Source organism: Gigantopelta aegis, chromosome 10 (assembly GCF_016097555.1).
Source record: "Gigantopelta aegis isolate Gae_Host chromosome 10, Gae_host_genome, whole genome shotgun sequence".
Lineage (NCBI taxonomy): Eukaryota > Metazoa > Mollusca > Gastropoda > Neomphalida > Peltospiridae > Gigantopelta > Gigantopelta aegis.
The window spans coordinates 55,579,888-55,601,963 of record NC_054708.1 but is presented as its reverse complement, the minus strand read 5'-3'; the positions used below and the strand labels follow the sequence as shown (position 1 = coordinate 55,601,963).

The 22,076-nt window shown below is 35.4% G+C and overlaps 1 protein-coding gene across 1 annotated transcript; it reads left to right on the top strand.

The window, feature by feature from the left end:
• Positions 1-1,115: 1,115 nt before the first annotated feature.
• LOC121384693 lies at positions 1,116-21,262 on the top strand. The gene is made up of 8 exons (XM_041515184.1): positions 1,116-1,486; positions 4,461-4,577; positions 9,485-9,691; positions 10,563-10,814; positions 13,704-13,856; positions 15,233-15,418; positions 20,031-20,078; positions 20,763-21,262. Exons 1-8 carry the CDS (start codon positions 1,322-1,324, stop codon positions 20,865-20,867), a joined length of 1,233 nt encoding a protein of 410 aa, XP_041371118.1. The 5' UTR covers positions 1,116-1,321; the 3' UTR covers positions 20,868-21,262.
• The last annotated feature ends 814 nt before the right edge of the window (positions 21,263-22,076 follow it).

Here is a 22,076-nt window from a genome sequence, read left to right as displayed (position 1 = left end):
TTCCTGGATCCGCCCATGTATCCTATATTTTATATCATGACAACATATTAATGCATTTTTTTAGTTTTTCAAATCTGTAATACATAATTATTTAATGTTCTTTGACAAAATAAATTATTGTGTCTTGTTCTTTGTATGTTTTTGTTTTGTTTTGTTTTTTTAAATGTTCTTACAGTTGACTGACAGCAATAAAAAATAGTCATGAAATTACACTGAATATCTTGTCATGAAACGGCTATTAACTGTAATATAATGTCTACAGCAACTGAAGTAAATGTGATTTAAGAATTCAAATGGAACTGCCCCACCCTCAAATTCGGGTAAAAACGATAGCAAAAGTCGAGCAAAATTAGCTGGCCTGAACACTTATATTTCGCTCACAATATTGGTTGTAATCCATGTATAAATTTGTAGTGATTCGTTTGTAACTATATATAGCTGTTTGGCAGTAATGTTAATATGAATAAATGTGGTTATCCAGATTCGGGCACTTGTTTAATTCGGGCTAAACAGAGCCTGCCATCCACCCCACCCCCCGTACGCCTATGGGGATGGTGCAGATAAAAGATCCCTTGCTACTAATAGAAAAATGTAGCGGGTTTCCTCTCTAAGACTATGTCAAAATTACCAAATGTTTGACATCCAATAGAGCCGATCGATGATTAATACAAATCAATGTGCTCAAGTGGTGTCATTGAACAAACTTCGGTGACTGATCAAGGGGTATAACTCGAACTTTTAGGTTAGTAGAATTTATTTTATTAATAGCATTTAAGTTAGCTCTGTTTTTAAGGCATAACACCAACAACAGTAGAATTAATATTTTATTCATAAATAATTGTAGGCTAATGGTTTGTTTATAAATGAAATGAAATGAAAAACAAAACTATTCTATTTTATTGTATCATTGGGCACATAGGCCTAACCACCTGCCTTGGTGCATAATATTAGTAGGCTAATAAACGACTGACCCTTTTCAAATATTTATCGATCAGCTTCGATCAAATTGAAAAACGTAAGTTAAACAGTAACATAAGATTGATGATTATTTAAAATTGTAGACGTAAATAAGGAACTCTACTAAGTGGAGGAATACGGGTGGTGATGGGGTTCGAGTCCGACGTGATAGCGTTTTAGACGTAAAGTTGTTTTTGTTGCTGCCTAATGTTTTACATAGTACAAACAAAGTCAGTCTGACATCTGTTATTTATCATTATCTACATAAAAACGAAATGATAATCAATCATACAAACAGTAAGAAAATTCATAAAACGAAGTTGAACTTATTTTAGCATTTTCTGATTGGCCGCTGTGGCCCGATATGGCGACTGTTGATCAGCTTGTTTTTCAGTTTTCCAGTGCAGTGAACATTATAGACAGTAATACCAAAGCTTTGCATGAAATTTTGGTAGCATTTGACGCATTAGCAAGACACTTGTTAAACAATAAATCAGAGGAGCAGATTAAAATTGAAAGAATTGACCAGGTAAATCTCATTAGACTCGTGCATGGATGAAGAAGGGTGGGTTACAGCTGTAAACATCACCCAGTCTGTTGGGACTTTTCTCACCCGTTAACGTTTATCTCGGCAAGCTCACAATGCCAGTGGCTTGTGTCTGTCATAAATGGTCAAAATGTGAGTGGAAAAAATGTCAGCAGTCAAAATGCCATCTATTAAAGTGGTACCCAGGTAAAAATGTTAACTTTCAGATTATACATTAAATTTTGTAAAAAAATTAAATTGAGAGAGTAAGTTATAAAAACAAAACCAACTACATGTATAACTTATAGGCCTACTACTAACACTATAACTACCATCAACGTCCCAAACTGCGTTCACCTAATGACAAAAACACGAATACGATATTTACGGAAACACTACATTTTTTAGCTACGATACGTGAAACAAAATAGATTGCAATCAATTAACGTAAAAAATCAACAATGTGGACGTAAAACAAATCCATTCTAGAAAATAAAGGTGAAACACCCTCTGGTAAACAGGAAAGAATGCAATGTTTCTAACTGTGTTCAGGCGCATGCGTTTGCAAAAGGTATCGCACCGCGCATGTACGGCTCGTCATATTTAATTTTTAAGGCCACTACATGAAAGAATTATTTTTTTCTTAACTATGCACAGTTGACAAACACTTTGTTAAATGTTTTTTAAAGGAGAAATTCAATTTGTGAAGCGTTCTGGTCCGGTCCACATTTTACCAACACCCATCGCTAACACTTGTCAATACTGATAGGCATACGTTCATACCAGTGAATAGTTTGTAAAATATAATTTTATTTATAAATTGATTCTTAATTAACACAATTTATACACTGAAACTAATTTACAATTGTTATCAATGGATTATGAATACTGTTCACTACAGTAGAAACATAAAACTGTAGCATACCTTTTGCAGATTGAAAATAATAATTGAAAACAAATTCTAACAACAAGGGTGTTAAAAATCATAAAAAATTAATGCTTTGGCCTTGTTGGTCTTGCACGTGAGAGGTCATGTGACACGCACCGAATGTTAACTCATCTTTCTCCATTTTAAGTCAATTTCTACGAGTCGTGTGGACCCGATAACGATAATTTTAAGGAATAAACAAAAACGATTTAGTAAAATTAATGGTTTTAGGGGTTTGTAAAGTTTTGTATTTAGATACTTACTTGTTTGAACTTTATTGTTAATGAAAATGTTCTAGAACTGGGAAGAAAAACCTCACAAATGAATGACAAGCAGACAACAACAAATTGGATGTTAAATGCATGAACTGTCCACGAGAAAACAAAGTGAATGGAGTTAGAAGCATAACACAGTTAGGGACGTTGACGATATAAGTGTCCCAACTATAATACAATCCTTCCCAGCAGGGAAAATAGTTTTCTTACTATGGTATGCATTACAATCTAACATTTATTTTATTTTATTATTATTTGTTTTTTATATAATATTTTATTGTCCCTAGCTCATTTTGACGATGCCAGGGTTGGAGTGCCCTAATTAATTGCCTCACAGAAGATTAATTAAATTATACACACTTAATACTAATCTAATAATTTAGTTTTTTAAATTGCACACAAAAATAGTGTGGGGAGGGTTTGGATTTGGGTTTTTTGTGGGGGTTTTAATTTCCAAAACACTTCTACTTTTCTTTTTCTGTCAAATCGAACTGAAATTATTTACAAAACCAATGTTCATGAAGGCGGGGAAGAACTAGGCCCCTATAGGTGGTTATGGGTTTGAATGTTTTGAAAATGTCTTGATTTTATCATGTTATACATGTATACAGTCAGACCTCGTTACAACGACTCTCGTCACTACAACATTTACACCATCTGACCACAAATTGTTGGGAACAAAAGTACACCAATGTTATTCTGGTCATTACACCGGAATTCACACCTTCCGACACCGACAGAGCAAATTAGGAACAAATGTGCACCCGACATCTAAAAATACCTCTTTACAACGACATTACATAACCACAGATGCCGTAGTATGTTGGCAGTACACACAGCCTTTGACATCCTTGCTCACATCGCGAGCCGACAGTGTCACATGATGTCCGAGTGAATGATGTTGGCTAACTGTACTATCTGTAGACATGTATTGCTTTTGAAAATAAGCCTTTAGTCTCATTCAGTTAATGGATTAACTTCAAACAATCAAGTCTACTAATTTTATGACATTAATAAGTCAATCTGCTCTAGTGGTGTCACTAAACAAAACATTTTTATAACGGCAATTTTGACAAAGTGTTCCAGGGACGAATGTGGTCATTGTAGTGAGGTATGACTAATCCAAACCAATTGTAAAATAAAAAGTTGATATTGGCTGGTGCATACCGATTATAACTGATGATTGATGATGAAATTCCAACCAATTCCAAACACTTGTCACTACGTCATTGTGCTTGAAACTTAATTGGATGCAGACATGGAAAGTAAAGTAAGTAAATCTGAATGTTTTATTTCCTCATTTGAAATAAGAAAAATATGTATAAAACCAAATTTTGTAATACACAAGAAAAGTTATCTAGTTATAAACATATATACATGTACCATTTGTCGTGTCATAAAATATTTAATATTAGTTAATAAAACATCATTTCAGGTTATGACATAAAACTACATATATACAGTTGAGTATTGTAATTTCGAGACCCTAAGGTTTGACTTGATCGGAAGGACCATACTTTGAAACTGACGAAAATAAAAATGTCTGATGTTTTTATTAGCAAAAACAATTATTGAAGCACAAGCGTGCTCGTGAAATTCATGAAAAATGCTAAGTCTCGAACTTAGAATACTCTTGATTTTACAATTCTTGATCATACATTCTGTTTAGTAATTTAATGTATGATTAAAACCCACAAATTCAAATAATTTAGTATTGAGTTTTGTTACATAATGTGTACTGGAATATATTTATTCACTTTAATGTATCATCCAGGTGACGGTGGAGGTAAAATGTACATTTCTGAAGATATGGGACATCGACACGCTCACTCAGAAGTATAATGGCGAGGTCTTCATTCAGGCCAAATGGCCAGATCCAGGCATAAATACAGTTTGGTATTCTTTTGTATTCTTATGTTAACACTGATATATAGGTGGGCATTGTTTCAAGCATCCAGGACTGGGCCCCGTTCCACGAATTGATCTTAGCCCTAAGATCAACTTCGTGCATAGGGTAGCTATGTGCTTAAGATAATCCTAGGGCTAAGATCAACTTCATGCATAGGGTAGCTATGTGCTTAAGGTAATCTTAGCCCTAAGATCAACTTCGTGCATAGGGTAGCTATGTGCTTAAGATAATCCTAGGGCTAAGATCAACTTCGTGCATAGGGTAGCTATGTGCTTAAGATAATCCTAGGGCTAAGGTTGCTTTGTGGAACGGGGCCCTGGCCCCGTGCTTGTAGACCTTAAAGTCTAGACTTTAAGTTTTATAAGCACGGGTCCTGGTCATTAAAAATATTGTTATCTAAGAAACAAACAAACAAATATTGAAACAAAAAGTCTGCAGCTCTAAAGAAAAAAATCCCTCCACTAAGGATTGTGACCTTAGCTTTTGTCATGCTAAAGTGCAGGAATATTTTTCTACCTAGAAGAGTACATAAAAGATATTTTGTGATGGGGATGCTATATAATATCAGGACGGGACGTAGCCCAGTGTTAAAGCACTTGCTTAATGTGCGGTCGGTCTAGGATCGATCCCTGTCAGTGGGCCCATTGGGCTATTTCTCGCTTCAGCCAGTGCACCGCGACTGGTATATCAAAAGCCATGGTATGTACTACCCTGTCTGCTTGATGATGCATATAAAAGATCCCATGCTGCTAATCGAAAAAGGATATTTCGTGGACTTTTCTTTCATTATATTTGTGGTCTTTATGTTATAGCCATTTGTCTGACGCAGTTACAAATTACTGAGCAACATAACTTGTTCTGCAGTTCAGGGGTAAGATGTAACTTTGTAGTGGAGTGTAGAGGACCTGTCATGTTGTTTTCGTATCTATTCTGTATGTACACACTGTATGTATGGTATGTATTGTGTCTGTGGAAAGATCCATTGACTATACTTGAGTAGCTTATTTGGTGGCATCAAGATTCCTCTTATTCTCTTGATACAAAGTGTCAAAAACCATTACCGTAATAATTCAGGGTTTCTGCCAGAGGGTAAAATGGGTATGGCACCATACCCAAAACTTTTTGCAGATTTTATTTTTTTAAGTTGACTTTTTGACAAAATTAATGACTTTTTGACAAAATTAATAACTTTTATCATTACTGTATGATTTTCTTAACCCTAACCATAAATTAACCCATTTTCTTTCTGTCGACTAGTCAGTAGGGCCTCAACGAGTCCAAAAAATTGAACTCGAGTACTCGTTTGTCAAACTCTACCCGGACCCGAGTACCCGGCTTTTATACGGGATGATGATAAAACTAAGGAATAACGTTTAAAAAAAGAAAGAAAGAAGGCATTATCGTGTATCCCAAATATAGTTGTATTTGACATAGTAACCAGTACTCACAATCAAAATAATATATACCTTAAGTCCAGAATGTGTTTAATGTATCCATAATTCATGTAATTTTTTTTTTTTTAAACATAATTTCGTACACGTGACTTAAATCATTCACTGAAGTGGCGCATTGATCAATTGGAACACCTCGTCACTTTCCGCTATGTTACAAGAAATGTACGAGAAGTTCCGAATGAGGTGGCGCATTGATCAATCGGAACACCTCGTCACTTTCCGCTACGCTACAAGAAATGTACGAGGAGTTCCGAATGGCGCATTGATAGAATTATTCAGTTTATATCGGTGGTTTTGATTGGTTTCAAACGTGACGTCATTAATATATTCACAAATTGGTTGATACTACGACGATCAGATTAAAGGAACAGTTCTGAGTTTTCAACCGAAGCATGAGTCCCCCACCCCCACCCACACAAACACCAACAAAATAAACCAAATCCTATTTGTGATACAATTTCTTATTGTAAGTAACATCTTTTAAATATTATGGATTGTATCAATAAATACAAAATGGAGTTAATAGGAAGTATTCATTTCAAATTTCTTGTGGCGGTTGAAAGAACAAATACGCACGAAATTATCTTTGGCAAAAATCGACTTCAAGCTCATACAAAACATTAGGGTTACCAGAAAAGTGTATTGTATTATTATTAAACTTGCAAACCTGTTGCAATGGCTACAAACTCAGTGCAGCCCTTTAATACTAAAATGTTTGCTAATTAAAACATGATAATACCCGTAGACAATTTTTAGTTTCACAAAAACAATATTTATTGCAAGGAAGCATTTATTTGGCAAATAAAACACAGAAAAACTGTGAAATGTCTCCCCCTCCCCCACAACATCCAAACAAAACCGAAAACCAACAACCAGTTATGAGCTTGTACTACAGAAAAAGTTCAAATTTGTTTAACTGTAAAACTCAATAATAAACATAAACTGAATAGTGTGATAATTAACTGACATCACTCTGCGTCTTTGGGTGGCAAATATAGCTATTTAGCTATTCGTTGTCGCTTTCAGAGAACAAACTAGGTAACTCTGGTAAAGCTGGTGCACTTTTATCTTGCTGAACTTGTGCTGTTTCACCGGTCTTTTGTTCCTCTCGGTCATGAATTAACTCCAACTTCACACCTGCTGCAAAAGGAGTCGTATTTGAAATCGCAACTTGCTTTTTGAAGTGGACCTCGTATGTTCTTATTTAGGAATATAATTGCATCTGCTGTTTTGGAATCGAGTGCTGCTCGCTGTCTAGTTACGGTGAGACCTGCAGCAGAAAAAGCATGCTCAGATGGCACACTTGTACCGGGGATACAAAGGAATTGCTGTGCCAAGACTGCCATCCTTGGAAACGCAGACGCATTTTCTTTCCACCAAGCTAGCATTCTAGACTTGAGGTGAGTGGGTGCTTGTACCTTGTTTGGTGCGCTGAGGAAGTCTAAATATTCCTGTCGTGCATCTCTGTCCAGTTCAATTTTGTCTGATATCTCCATGATGTCTCCCATTAGAAAAGACATGGCACTTTCATTTTCACAGAATTTAAATTTTTTCAGTGGTGGGCCTGATGACTGGGGTTCTTCCTTGATATGGACAGAATCACTGGACAAGTGTCGATCCTCTGTGGTAGCATGAATTGGACTGTTTGTGTCTGGTCTGTTGTCAGTGTGTTCTTGCTGCTGCAACAGTTCTACCACATGGTCTTGTAGTTCTTCTCTCTGCTTGTTGGAGAGGAACCGTAGGTACTTGTAGCATGGATCCACTGCAGTGGCAATCATAGAGGGTATCATCCAGAAAGCATCTTTCAGAAGACGAGACTTGAGACCACTGGCAATGGTAGTCTTCATTTCGGCCACAATGTTTGTATCCAACTCTGATACCACTAGATGTTTATTGATGAGGCCAAAAATGAGAGGGTACACACCAGATGAGGTGGGGGTCTTCACCGCATAATACCTCAGTCGCAGAGACAAGTGGCTTGAGAGCAAAAATTTCAACAATTCCATCATGGTCCAGTAGTTGTCTCTAAGGTTTAAGTCCTTGTGTTTTTTAAACATTTCATTATGCAGGACAGCGACAATGTCAGTGTGCAGATCTGTCAAACGTTGTAGCATGAAATAGACAGAGTTCCAACGTGTCACTACATCCGTAATGACATGCTTAGTGGCTTTTCCGAGTTTCTTCTGGTGGTTTTCCAGTTCCTGTGTAGCAAGAGTAGATTTAGAAAAAAATGCCACAAGTTTGCGAGCATGCATTAGCATATTTTCAATTGCTTTTATTTTTAGCCCATCTTGAACTCCAAGCTGGAGTGAGTGTGCAAAGCAGCGAATGTGTGGATATCCAGCTAACGTTGCTGCAAGTGACATATTGCTAGCGTTGTCTGTAGTAAGACCAGCTATTTTTTCAATACCGAATTCCTCCTGGAAGGATTTTAGAACAGTGGCAATGTTCTCGGCAGTGTGGTGTTCAGCAACATGACGCGTTGCAAGTATACATGATTCCAGTGACCAGTCTGTGAGATAATGTGCTGTCACTGTGATGTACCCTTGAGTGGCAACACTTGTCCACATATCAGTGGTTAGAGCAACAAATGGAACTGACTGCAGTTTGGATTTGAGTTGTGCTTTGCAATCTTCAAACTCTTTAAATAATAGTTGCGTAATGTAGTTGGACACGGGACTTGATAATTAGGGTTGAGTGCTTCGCAAAAATCCCAGAATCCTTTACCTTTAACAATATTCAGTGGTCGCAAATCACGTACACACATCATCATCGCCTTTTTTGTAACAGTTTTGTACCACTGCCTGTCTGCCGGTTTACGACTTTTCACGGCAAATTGACAAAAGTTACCGATAGTTGTTTGCCTAGTAGTATTAATGGGATGTGAGACTTCGCACGTGGCACTGGGGTGTTTTAAAAGAAGGTGCTTACGCATTGTACTGGTCGTACCACCATTGTAACTCAAAAGAATGCTGCAGAGACGGCATTTTGTTTTCTTTTTTTCGGTATCTAATTCAAAATTAATCCAGACATTAGATTTTTGTTTTGTGTCCATTGTTGCAACGTCTAAGTTTACAAAAACGTCACAAAAGGGAGGTAAAACAAATTATATCAGAGTGCTCTCCCCTGCACAGGTACTCGAGTCCTGTAAACCGGACTCGAGGCTTACCAGACTCGACCCGTGCCTGAGTACTCGAGTACTCATGGAGACCCTACTAGTCAGACACAGTCTGTTCTATAATTCAGCACACACATTGTAAATATGCAATTCTATAGTGCCATACCCAAAATGTCTTTTTGGCAGAAACACTGTGTATGTTAGACAACATATAATGCTGAGGTGTCATTAAACAAATACAGATATTGCTTTTCTTTCTTCAGAAATAAACATTGGAACAATTATGGTTCTTTGTATATATATTTTTGTTTTAACAGCGTAATCCAGTTTATGATCCAAAGTATTTCTGGAATCCCAAACTTGTTATTAAAAATGTGGCCGGTGACCTAACCGTGAACAGAAAATCGTACAGCGTTAGCTTTGTGGAACCAGGTGCTTCTTTTCCTGTTGTTATTCAGTACTGGATGATCAAAGGAATCTTCGAAGAGAATCTTGAACTGCAGCATTTCCCTTTTGATGTTCAGGTACATGTATACTGTTTTTAATGTTTAGGTGTTATAGAGACACAGTCTGTTCTATAATTCAATTTAATTTTATTGATGCTCCATTATCAATGAATAAACAAAAAAATCATCTGCAAACTGTGTGAAATGGCAAAGCCGTTCTCACATAAGTTTACAAATGATTTTTTTTTTTTTTCATACCCAGATGAACCTAAAAGAAATAATACTTATAATTAAATTTGAGTCATACAGGCAAATAATAACACTAAAACGTCATATTTTATTTTGAATTATATTTTATCCAGAAAAAAATAGTGCTCAATAAGACAACTTGCCCATATAAAATGACGTCATCAGATATGACGTTCCCTGATGATGTAATTTTTACATTTCATCGAAAAATGAACAAACTCCTGTTGCTACGACTGAACCAATGGGATGACGTTACGTCGTAATGAATGTAACGGAAATTTTATTATATTTATTTGTATAGAATATTTTTTATTTTAACATTATAAACTTGAAATGAGATTTGTAATCATTCATGTCAGAACTATAGACTGCTAATAGCAACTGACAAGTGACTGATTTGTTCATTCATTCAATTAATCATTGAATTAATCATCCATCCATCCATCCTTCCATCCATCCATCCATCCATCCATCCATCCATCCATCCATCCATCCTTCCTTCCTTCCTTCCTTCCTTCCTTCCATCCATCCTTCCATCAATCCATCCAGCCATCCAGCCATAAATCAATCCATCCATCCATCCATCCAGTCATCCATTCATAGATAGATTTATCCATCCGTCTAGTTCTTCCATTCTTTCATTTTACAGAACATATTGTTATAACTGGTATTTACTGGGTTTACATTTTTGCTTCAATAGGATGTAACTATTCAGGTGTCCACCGAGCGATCGACTAAAGAGGTGAGGATAATCGAGGACCAACATATGATGAGCACGGTGAACCCAGCATGTCTCGATGGCCAGGATTGGACAATCTACCGCCATGTCGAGTGTTTCCAAGACATCACTACCATGGAGTATGCCAGCCTGTACGAGCACCCAGTCCTGTTCATACAGTGCCGAGCATGCAGGAAAGTCGGGTATTTCGTATGGAATATTATTGGCATTGTTGTAAGTTGATTTTTATTTCATCAGATTGTTCACGATATTTTGTAATTTTAACCAGAACCTGTCTGTGAATTGCTTAACATCCCTATTCAGCAATCTTACTGTTAAACTATCAGTAGGGGAAACATTGCTGTTGCATTGTGATTTTGATTCCCTTTATCAGTCATGTTAATGTGATCTGTGCTTCTTTTAAACACTGCACTCCGATGGTGCACCACCACATTTTAGTAGAATACAGTTACCTTTAAAAACAAACAGTAAAAGACATATTTTGAAAGAAGAAAAAAACGATATGGTAGACAGACCTGTCGACCTTTAGTCAAGAGAAAGCAGGAGGTGTGTGTGTTGAAAAAGCGGGAGATTTTGTAAATTAACACAATTTAACCCAAAATCGCAAGATTTAAAATATATATAATTATATTACAATAAGTTATATGAACACTATATAATGTCATATATACTTGTTAACCTTAGATCTTGGCATTTAAAAAAAATAAAAATATATATATATATATCCTGGCGTCATATGTTTTCGATACGATAAGCAAAAAATTAAAATATAATAAAAACAAAACTTCGTACATACGGTACTACTTTACCTTTCTCAAGTCACATTAGTTTATTGTGAAAAACGGTGATAATTTCCCATGAACACCAAATTTTCCTCCAAAAACACTAGCTGCTAAGTCGTACAGGTGTTTCCGCTATATTTTCACAAACGTCATATGTTTTCGATAGTTTCATTGGCTGTTTATTTTTGTCCTTTTTATGGTAGTGAAGGGTCTATACTCCGTGCAATAATTTACATCAAAATCTTCTTTTGAACATAAAATCATATAATGTTTGTAACTTGTAAAAAAAATATTGAATAATCTTCAGACCAATAGACAGTGTTCATTTAAAACATATTTACATTATATTTTCGTCATAGGCTAATGTCTAATCCTCTTGTTATACGTATCAATGACACCTAAATTCAGACTGTCACCTTAAGTACTCTGACAGAGACACAGAACTATATATTTTCAAAAAATCTAATTCCACCAAACCAACTTTATTTGTAGTAAATGTAAATGCACATGTAAACATGCCCCCACCGAAAAGATCTTTGCTGTGAATGACATAAGAGGTAACCCAACCAGCCTTCCATAAATGTTATTGTTCAGTGTAATGATCACGTGGTATCTCGTCGAACTTTGGCAGGTCAGATGTCAGTGTTGCAGACAATAACTTTGCAGGGATTTGTGATACCTGGATTTCGCTATGTGAGGCATTTCATTAGTACCAAAATATTGCATTACGAAAAACTGATAACATGCACACTATTTATGGTATTATAATTAAAACATAAAGTTGGCAGCTTGACTTGAAGCATTTTTAATATTGTGAGGTAAAAGACACTTCGTTGTTTATGTTTAGGCTGATAGTGACGTAATATCTCGCATAATCTCGCGATACATGCAGTTACAAAGTATCGAAAATATATGTCGATCGAAATTGTATGACGGTACGATATATTATTAATTTGTTTTTAAAGTTTAAATATTATTATGATTTAATAAAAAAAATTTTTTTTAAATAACTCTTATCCAAAAATTTTAAGAACACGAACAAGAAATAAAAAAATTAATTAGTACATTTATGGTATTACACTTACAGCCTTACAGGTTACGTTACATCATCATTTGTGGTTAGTGTAGCTAAGTACCTAAGACAAATTTATATAAATCTTATAAATTAATATTCAGTTTTTACTATAATGAGGAAAAGGTTCGTGTGGTACTTATTTAAAATCATTATAATGATGCAATAAATATTGTATTTCCATTAATCATAAGTAAAACCTCATTACGGACATCGTGTGAAATTTACCGGAATTATACCCATTTCCGTGAGTAACTTTATGTCAAACACAACATTTATTAATTGTACAAAAATAATCTCTTGAAGTGTACCCTTGTTACCAACATTTTACTGCACAAACATACAAAATTAACTGACACAAGTATGTTTATATAGCTAATTGGTCTTTGCTGTGACATGTGATTTTAACATGCATCGTGTGTATCGTCGCTGTCAACTCTGGGCCAGAGTCTGGCACTTCAGATTCGTCATAGTTGCATTATGTAATCTAGTGGGAAGACATTTTACAATTCAGGAGCGTTATTAGAACAAAATTGGATAGTTATATATATGGCAACACTGAATGGCAATACACAGCCTGTTGAATTATTGGTAACATTCTTCGTAGCCATTACGATGACAACAAACATAATAACACGTCATTTTATAAACTCCATGTGCTTTTTTAACAATATAAATATCCTACAAGTCCTACTTCGGCAAAGGTTAAACAGTCGGGACAATTCGGCCTGTTACATTCTCGGAAACCTAAAGTAGTCGACATTTTCTGAATGAGAATGAGTTACTTCTCTTATGTTATTTTGGCAAAATGGGATCGATTTTGTTTTATGCTTACAAAAATGTCATTTAACCGGAGAAATTGTCTCCTGCGCAGGTGGTGGGAGATTTGATCAAATACCGGGAGACTCCCACAGAATCCGGGAGGGTTGACAGGTCTGATGGTAGAAACGTTTAGCGAAAATCGGTTTTTAATTTAATTTTTTATTGAGATCATCTGTGATATTTTCCCACAACTCTTTACACTGTTTTATTATAACCATTGATATTTTTATACTTCCATTAATCCTCTTTTTTTTTATATAGATACATGTACCTTTGTTTTTACACCCAATAACCAAATGCTGAAGTATTGTTCGTTTGTTTTGTTGATTGATTCATTCGTTCATTCGTTCGTTCGTTCGTTCATTCATTCTGTCCTTAGTATTACAAGTATGTTTTTAATAAACCATACTTTGTTTTGTATTTCAGTTAATGATTATGTTACTGACATTTGGAACACTGGCCATCGACCCGAATATTCCAGACAGAATGGTTATAACGATCACTCTCTTTCTGACACTTGTTGCCTTTAAACTGGTTGTCAAGTCTAACCTGCCAACTATTTCATATCTTACATATCTGGTATGTATGATAGAATATTATATTAATTGTATGGCTTATATCCGAGGATTCCAGTGATAAAATACATATCTTTATAAGGAACATAATTAAAGTATTAAGTAATGCAACATTTTATAATTATTTTAAATATTTACCAAATAATTTTTCACGTTTACAAACAAGTAAAGTACCAGTAGATTATTACAGGGCTAAAGGAAGGAAGGAAGGAAATGGTTTATTTAATGATGCACTCAACACATTTTATTTTCGGTTTTATGGTGTCGGACATATGGTTAAGGACCACACAGATATGAGAGAGAAAATCCAGTGTCACCACTTCTTGGGCTACTCTTTTCGATTAGCAGCGAGGGATCTTTTATATGCACCATCCCACATCCATTGAAGTACCAGTCATGGTGCACTGGCTGGAGTGATACAGGGCTAAAGGGGCAGACTACTGAAAGGCACAGTTGCTGTTGTATAAAGACACCAGAGCTACCTGCCATAGCCCATGCCACTGACAAAAAAATTAAAATAATTTGAATGAGTTTCTGTAACTTCAATAATAATGTAACAGTGGGGAAATATTGGCTTAAATTTGGATGCAAGTTATGGGTTTCCACAAGGTAGCAGTCCTGCCGGCAGTGGCACATCATGATGTAACAGTGGACAACATTTGATTACACTTACCGCACATTGTTTCAGCACATTGTTTATGATATTGTGATTGGTTGAATATACTAAGTGGCCTGTGAAAAGCAAAAAGCATATGAAATAGAAATTCACCTGCTAAAAAGACAAGATAGTCACAGATCATTTTTCAAAAGACAGGTGTTAGTACAATTATGTCATCTGCTATTTGGCTTGTGATTCTTTTACATTTTAATTCCACAATGATCTAAAATACATCTCAAAGGTCATCATTTCCCACACACTGTCCCAAACCTTCCCATCACCCTCTGCTGTCTTATTTCCAGCAGGCCATTTTTTTTTTTTTAGCAGGACATATTTCTTTTGGCCTGCTATTTAAAAACCCCAACAGTAGGCCATATTTTACTTTCTATTTCGAGCCCTATTGAACCTTTGAACTTTTGTATTCCAGCCATATACTGGTAGTCTACTATTAGGCTTCGGGTGTAGGAATAATAAGAAGTTCGTTTTTAGGTCAATAATCTTAATGAGATTACATGTCATATTTTCTTTCAAACATTAATTTATTTTGTATTATTTTAGGTCATTAATCTTAATGGGATTACATATTATATTTTCTTTCAAACATTAACTATTATTATTTTATTTTTGGGGGGCTTATGTAGAATTTAGCAACTTTAAATAAAAAATCTGTAAGCAAAGAAGAATGATTACCATTTGTCATTACCTATTTTGTTTGGTTTCAGGACAAGTATATCCTGGCGTCACTCGTGTTTTTAGGAATTCAGACTGCGGAGAGTGCGGTAATGGATGCCCTCACCAGAGTATACACCATGGATGAGGTTATCTACTATGACCAGCTAGTAATGCGTGTGATTGCCACCACCCTATTTCTTTTTCATGTTATATTTTGGATCTACATTTACAATACGGTGAGCCATTAGTTACATATTAGTCTGCAAATAGTGGAACAAATTTGGCTCTTGAATGATTAAAATTTCCAGTTCGACAAATCCGCTAGCCTGATGCCCATGGCTAGTGGTTTCTTTCCCCCTCTTTTTATCACTCGATTTTTTTAAATTTTTTTTTTCTCTAATAAAATTTTGTTTAATAAATTTGATCGTGACGTTTGTCATAGAATAATATCAACAACGCAATCAGCATATAATAATAATAACCCACTTGAACTTGCTCTGCAAACTGCAGTAACATGCTATCTCTACATCGTCACAGTTACAGCATGCATTGTTTACTTTTCCCTTTCAAGTTTCTGGCACAGGAAATGAGTCTAATGAAATGCGTGTTTTGATTGGTTGGACAAGCCACGTGGTAGTTAATCTCGCATATATGTTTTAGGCTAAGAACTTGGAAATCACCAATCATGACAACAGGTTAATCTCAAACAAGTAAATCGCAGTCATGCTTTGAATTTCAGTGTTTGTTTTATTTACCTATTGTTTTCTAATTTAACACTTGGCTTACATGTGGTTATCGGCAATCAAAGAAAGAAAGAAAGAAATGTTTTATTAACAACACACTCAACACATTTTATTTACAGTTATATGGCGTCAGACATATGGTTAAGGACCACACAGATTTTGAGAGGAAACCCGCTGTCACCACTACATGGGCTACTCTTTCCGATTAGCAGCAAGGGATCTTTTATTTGCGCTTCCCACAGGCAGGATAGCACAAACTATGGCCTTTGTTGAACCAGTTATGGATCACTGGTTGGTGTAAGTGGTTTACACCAACCCATTGAGCCTTGCGGAGCACTCACTCAGGGTTTGGAGTCGGTATCTAGATTAAAAATCCCATGCCTCGACTGGGATCCGAACCCAGTACCTACCAGCCTGTAGACCGATGGCCTAACCACGACGCCACCGAAGCCGGTTATCGGCAATCAGGAAAACAATTTACTTTAATGGTAACCACACATGCAATGACTGGTTTGGCCTATTACGTGTAGCGGTTTGGATAATGCGTCACAGCTACCGATACAAGATAATACCTTTTTTGTTCATCAATTAACAACAGATTAGATGTCGCCGTTATATTCTTTTGATATCGGTCTGACACGGGTTTATGCCCTGTATTTGAGCAATTGGCATCACCGACATAAATAGTAGGCCTTAAATGTATAACCCACTACCAAATACACTGAACCATCTATTACCGTGTGTCACACTGTCGTACCCTCATTTAATTTTAATTATTTTGATAGTGGGTTTAGATACCAACCATGAGTTTGCTCAATTATTTTTCCCTGGGGACAATGACGATGGATGACACTTGACAAAAGACCAAACGTACGACACAACGAAAAGACGTAGACTTTTTTGCCACAATGGAAGCAATCGTGGCCATTGCTAGACTATTCAGAAGACGAGGTAAAAATGTATTGTACAGTTTGTAAACAGTTTCCATCCATCGCGGAACCCAGGGCAAACAAGGGCATAAAAAACAATATGGTACATGGCACTGACAACTTCAGAATAGAAACTCTAAAAGCACATGACCACTCTGCTGCCCACAGAGAATGCTGTTCATATGCCAAAGAGAGAGAGTACAGAAATGCCAACTGAAAAAAACCCAGTTGTAAAGACAGCAATTGGAGTAGCTTTTCAAAAATTATCCGAAGAACAACACGAAACACTGAGCAAGGTATTTGTTATAGCATATTCATTAGCAAAGCACTGCAAACCCCTGTCAGATATGTATTTTCAAGCTCGTTTGGCCAAACAACTCGATGTTGACTTGGGGGAAAAATTAAATGACAAGGCTGCTCGACAATTCATTACATCAATTGCATCTGTTCTCAGAACCAACACCAAAGAGAGAATAATGCAATCAAGGTTTGTATCAGTCTTAGCGGATGGAAGTACGGACTGTACAGCAAAGGAGCAAGAGACCGTGTCTGTGAGATTTGTCAATTCTGATGGACGACCAGAACAGACGTCTGATGAACAGCATTTTCGGACATGGTCGAGTTGGATCATGGGTGTTTTTGCTGCAATCAACAAAGGACTGGACAAATATGACCTTAGTGTAGACAGACTGACCACCGACGACAATGACAAATACCCCATTCTTGTAGGTGTAAACTTTGACGGGGCCTCAGTAATGCAGGCTAGGAAATCAGGTGTTGTTGTGCATTTTTTAAATGCTTCAGCGCATACAATTGCATTGCATTGTGTGGCACACACATTGGAGTTGTCAGTGATGGACGCTGTAAAAGATTTACAGTACCTGCAAACTTTTGAAGACAAAATCAAGTCGATTTTTAAGTTCTATCACTACAGCCCGAAAATGAGAAGGGAGCTAAAACAAATTGCAGATGTCCTGGAAGAACAGCTGACACACCTGTCGAGTATAAAGCAGGTATGTACTAATGTTTTTAATTACTTATAAAAATGAGTTATTAGTAATTTTACATTCTGCAAATGCAAATACTTGTACAATTTGTTTTTGTTTCCTTGTAATTTATTTATAAACTAATAACAATTAACTAATGTTAGTGATATTTTATTATATGTTTGAATTACTTTAAAATAAAAAGTTATTAGTAATATTACATTCTTATAAACGTACCTATAATTTCTTTTAGTTTATTTGTACTTTAATTATATTACAATCATATATTTTATTTTACAGGTCCGGTGGTTAGCCAGCAAGACCAGGGCAATAAAATCAATTCAGTGCAACCTAAAAGCGGTGTGTACACATATTGAAACCACAGCAGCCAACAAGAGTGCAGGAACTGCAGCCTGTAAATCTGCCAACTTTCACAAGGAAATCCAGACATTTCGATTCATGAAAACGTTGCATGTTATGTTGGATGTCCTTCCACTGCTTGCCAGATTGTCACAGGTCATTTGTTGATTATTTTGTAATACATGTTATTGTACATATTATTTGCACATTATTTTAAATTGTTTCACCATTTGTTATATATTTGAAAAAATATATGTTTGTCACCATGCTATTTATTTATTTATTTATTTCACTAGACTCATTTTGTAGTTATTTATATTCAGATATTCCAAAGAGATGAACTCATGGTAACGGACATCAGGATGGAAATAGAAAGAATAAGCATGGAGTTGGAACTGCTACGAACAGAGCTAGTAACAGCAGGTCCTTCCTGTCCAGGTATTGCCATGACTCCAAATCTTTTGATGGAATTCCACTGCTGGGTGCTTGTCCACAGGACTTCATCTTTGAGAAAGACTGCTTCCACCAGGATTTGGTGAATGGCATTATCAAGTATGTCGACAAAAGATAAATGTAGCTACTATAGTATCTATCATAAAAAAAAATCAGCCACTAATTAAGTGATACAAAAAAAACCAAAAAACCCCAACAACAACAACAACACAAAAACTTGTTAACCCTTTTGCTGATAATTTCTATCAACATATTTTTTCAAAATATTTGTTCTTTTACTTAATTGTTTTAACTCAGGTTTGAAGTATTTTTGCAACAACCCTTGCTGTCATTCAATGCATTCTGTCATCAACACTGGCCGGAAAGCAAAAAATACCTGGCATTACATGGGAACAAAAGTATCCAGCTGTTAACAGACCATTTCTCAGCAGTCTTCACAGTCAGTACCGTTTGCAAGCACACAAAGATCTGAAGCCATGTGAGGTTTATGCTAGCATTCTTAACTGTAAACCTAATGGTCTCAGCAGTACTTTAAAGCTGGTTGAGATCATGATAGTGCTTTCACCATCAACTGCTGCTTGTGAACGGTCTTTCAGCAAACTGAACCAGCTGAAAACACTACAGAGAAACAGAATGTCACAGGAAACTCTTCAGTCTCTGCTGTACATTATGCATCATGGCCCTGCAATAGAAAATTTTGATCCAGAAGAAAGCATTCATCACTGGATTGGGTGTGCAAAAGGTACACGCCATGTAAATGGACACAATCTGCCTGTTGTGGATTCCTGTGGTGGCCATGTGGAAGAGTTGGTGGAACTTGATCAGTAACTTTTGACTTTGGGACAAATTTCATGACAGTTTATATTTTTGTGTATTTTATGCTCTTGCTTGTGTGTTTTAAACTGAAAGTTACAACATGATTTAAGTGTTTGTTTTATATTACTGTTATACTCGTAAATCCAGTTATAATTGATCAGGAATTTGGGCTAGTGCTTTATCTTGGTGGGCTAGTGGTTTTCACAAACCCACTAGCCCTGTGGCTAGTGACTTTTCAAAATATTTGTCATACTGTGAAATTTCAAAAAAATTGTATAAAGTAAAACAAAAACAGTTTTTGAATCATGTTTAATTAGCTACTTTGAATTTTGTAATCAAAGTTGCTACACTGGATAGCAGTTATATTCAAGTTATGTGAAAATCTTATAGATATGAGAATATTATCAAACTCAATATCCAAGCATGCATTGTTGGCTTGTATACATATAGTAGTATTTTGGTAGTAGCAGTTAGAATATAAATAATGTGAACCTATGATTTGGTAAAAGAGTCTTTAATATTTATTATTTTAATTTTTGATGAAATATGTATCTTTTTTAGGCATTCAGTAAAAGAAGGCTTATGTTCGAAAAAGACCAACTATACCTGGTAAGATTAGTAATGACAGTTAAATGTTTTTAAATATTCTAATCATAATGTTTTTAGATTATATGAAGAACATTACCATGGTACGTTTAGTTGGGCATATGTATACTTAATTGGTACCACATTTACTTTTACAAAGTTTGGAGTTGATAACTTGTGAAAGGTCATTATAATTCCAGTTTACTAATGTAAATCAACATATGAATGCCCACATGACCAAGAAAAAAAAGTCTGGTTTTAAGGGTATCCATTTTAGGAGGTTATATTCTGTAGTTATATTTATTTAAGATGGGACAGAAAAATATCTTAGTTTTGGGGCAATACTACTTAACAGAGAGTCTGGTTTTGAGGGCTTTCACTGTAAATATGTTTATTCATTTCAACTTGTTTCCATGCTTATATCCAATTAAGGTTCAAGCATGCTGTCATGGGTACACACCTCAGCTATCTGGACTGTCTGTCCAGATCAGAGGGTTAGTTATTAGTTCTTAATGGTTAGTGAGAGAGAAGAGGGTGTAGTGGTGTTACACCTACCAATTAAGTCGTTAAAACTCGCTCTGGGTGGGAGCCAAAACTTCAGACTTCAACTTGTTTAACAAAACTGAATGAACAACTTGGCTGTAAGCAGCTACACCAGTCAGAGCCAACTCCTCTGTCTGTTATTTAATTAATTTGCCTGTTTTTCAGAAAAAACGTGTCTACCTACATAAGCACGGTGTGTTGGACACACATCATCAATCTGCTGAACATGAGTCTTCATTTGGTGAGAAGACTTCTTTAATAAGTAAATGATGGAGTACGGGCCATGTATCTCGAGACGATAATCTGATTCTGTCCATATCAGGGTTTGAATTCAAGAATTTGTTGCCCACAGCAATTTAAAATACACATTGTCAATTGAGCAACATCATTAAGTTCAAGCCCTGGCACATCATTGTTAAATTTATGCTTACGAACTACCAGTCTACATATAAACTGCATACCAATTCTCACCAAAAACCAGAGGAAACAAAGACGACGATGATAATGTTTGTCATCTACAGAATATGACGTGATGCTTGCCTGTTAAAGGGACATTCCTGAGTTTGCTGCATTGTAAGATGTTTTCCGACTAATAAAATATTTCTATGATTAAAATTACAAATTAAATATATTTTCTTGTTTAGAATATCAGTGTCTGTATATTCAATGTGTTTCAGGTCATCTTAATATTTGTAAGAAGCCCAAACTGGATTTTGTCTGCAAATAATTGTGTACGTACGAATTTTTTTTTTATTTAGCAAATACAATGAAATTTAACTTGGTACAAAAATTAGAACAATCAGAAACATGTTTAATATACAGCCACTAATATTTTATGCAGAAATATATTTGATATGTAATTACAATCGTTAAATAGTCTGTTAGTTGATACCATCTTAAAAATTGCAGAAAACTCAAGAATGTCCATTTAAAAGAACCGATTCTGATTCTTATAACATACCTGCTTGTCAATGTATCAATTCTGATTTTTATACTATAGTACTGTCGGAAATGGAATAAAAATTATTTTTGTCGATTATTTCTTACATATTAAAAAAACAAGTAAATATTATGTAAATATCTATTTAATGATAGTCTACTTAATTTAGCATTTACTTGTTTTGGCTCTCATTGATATACAAGGTGTTTACTCTTGAAATTAAAATAAAGATGTCAGTAAACAGGTGATTTCTGCACTTTATTAGAACAGACTATAATAAATTTTGATCAATGTGTCAATTTCATTGCTGTTACAATATATGAGGGACTGTTTCTGATGACAGTTTACCCCTATTCCTCTCAAAAACAAAATATTTGTAGACATTTATAAGTAACTTTTAAGCAAAACTGTCAAGAACCATTCTGAGTGTGTGATCTATTATACCAGTATTAAAGGTGCTATCTCAGAGTTGCATAATGACAGCTATTACAAATCATGTTTTTATTACATTTTGCTTTAACATTTAAAGACTACACCTT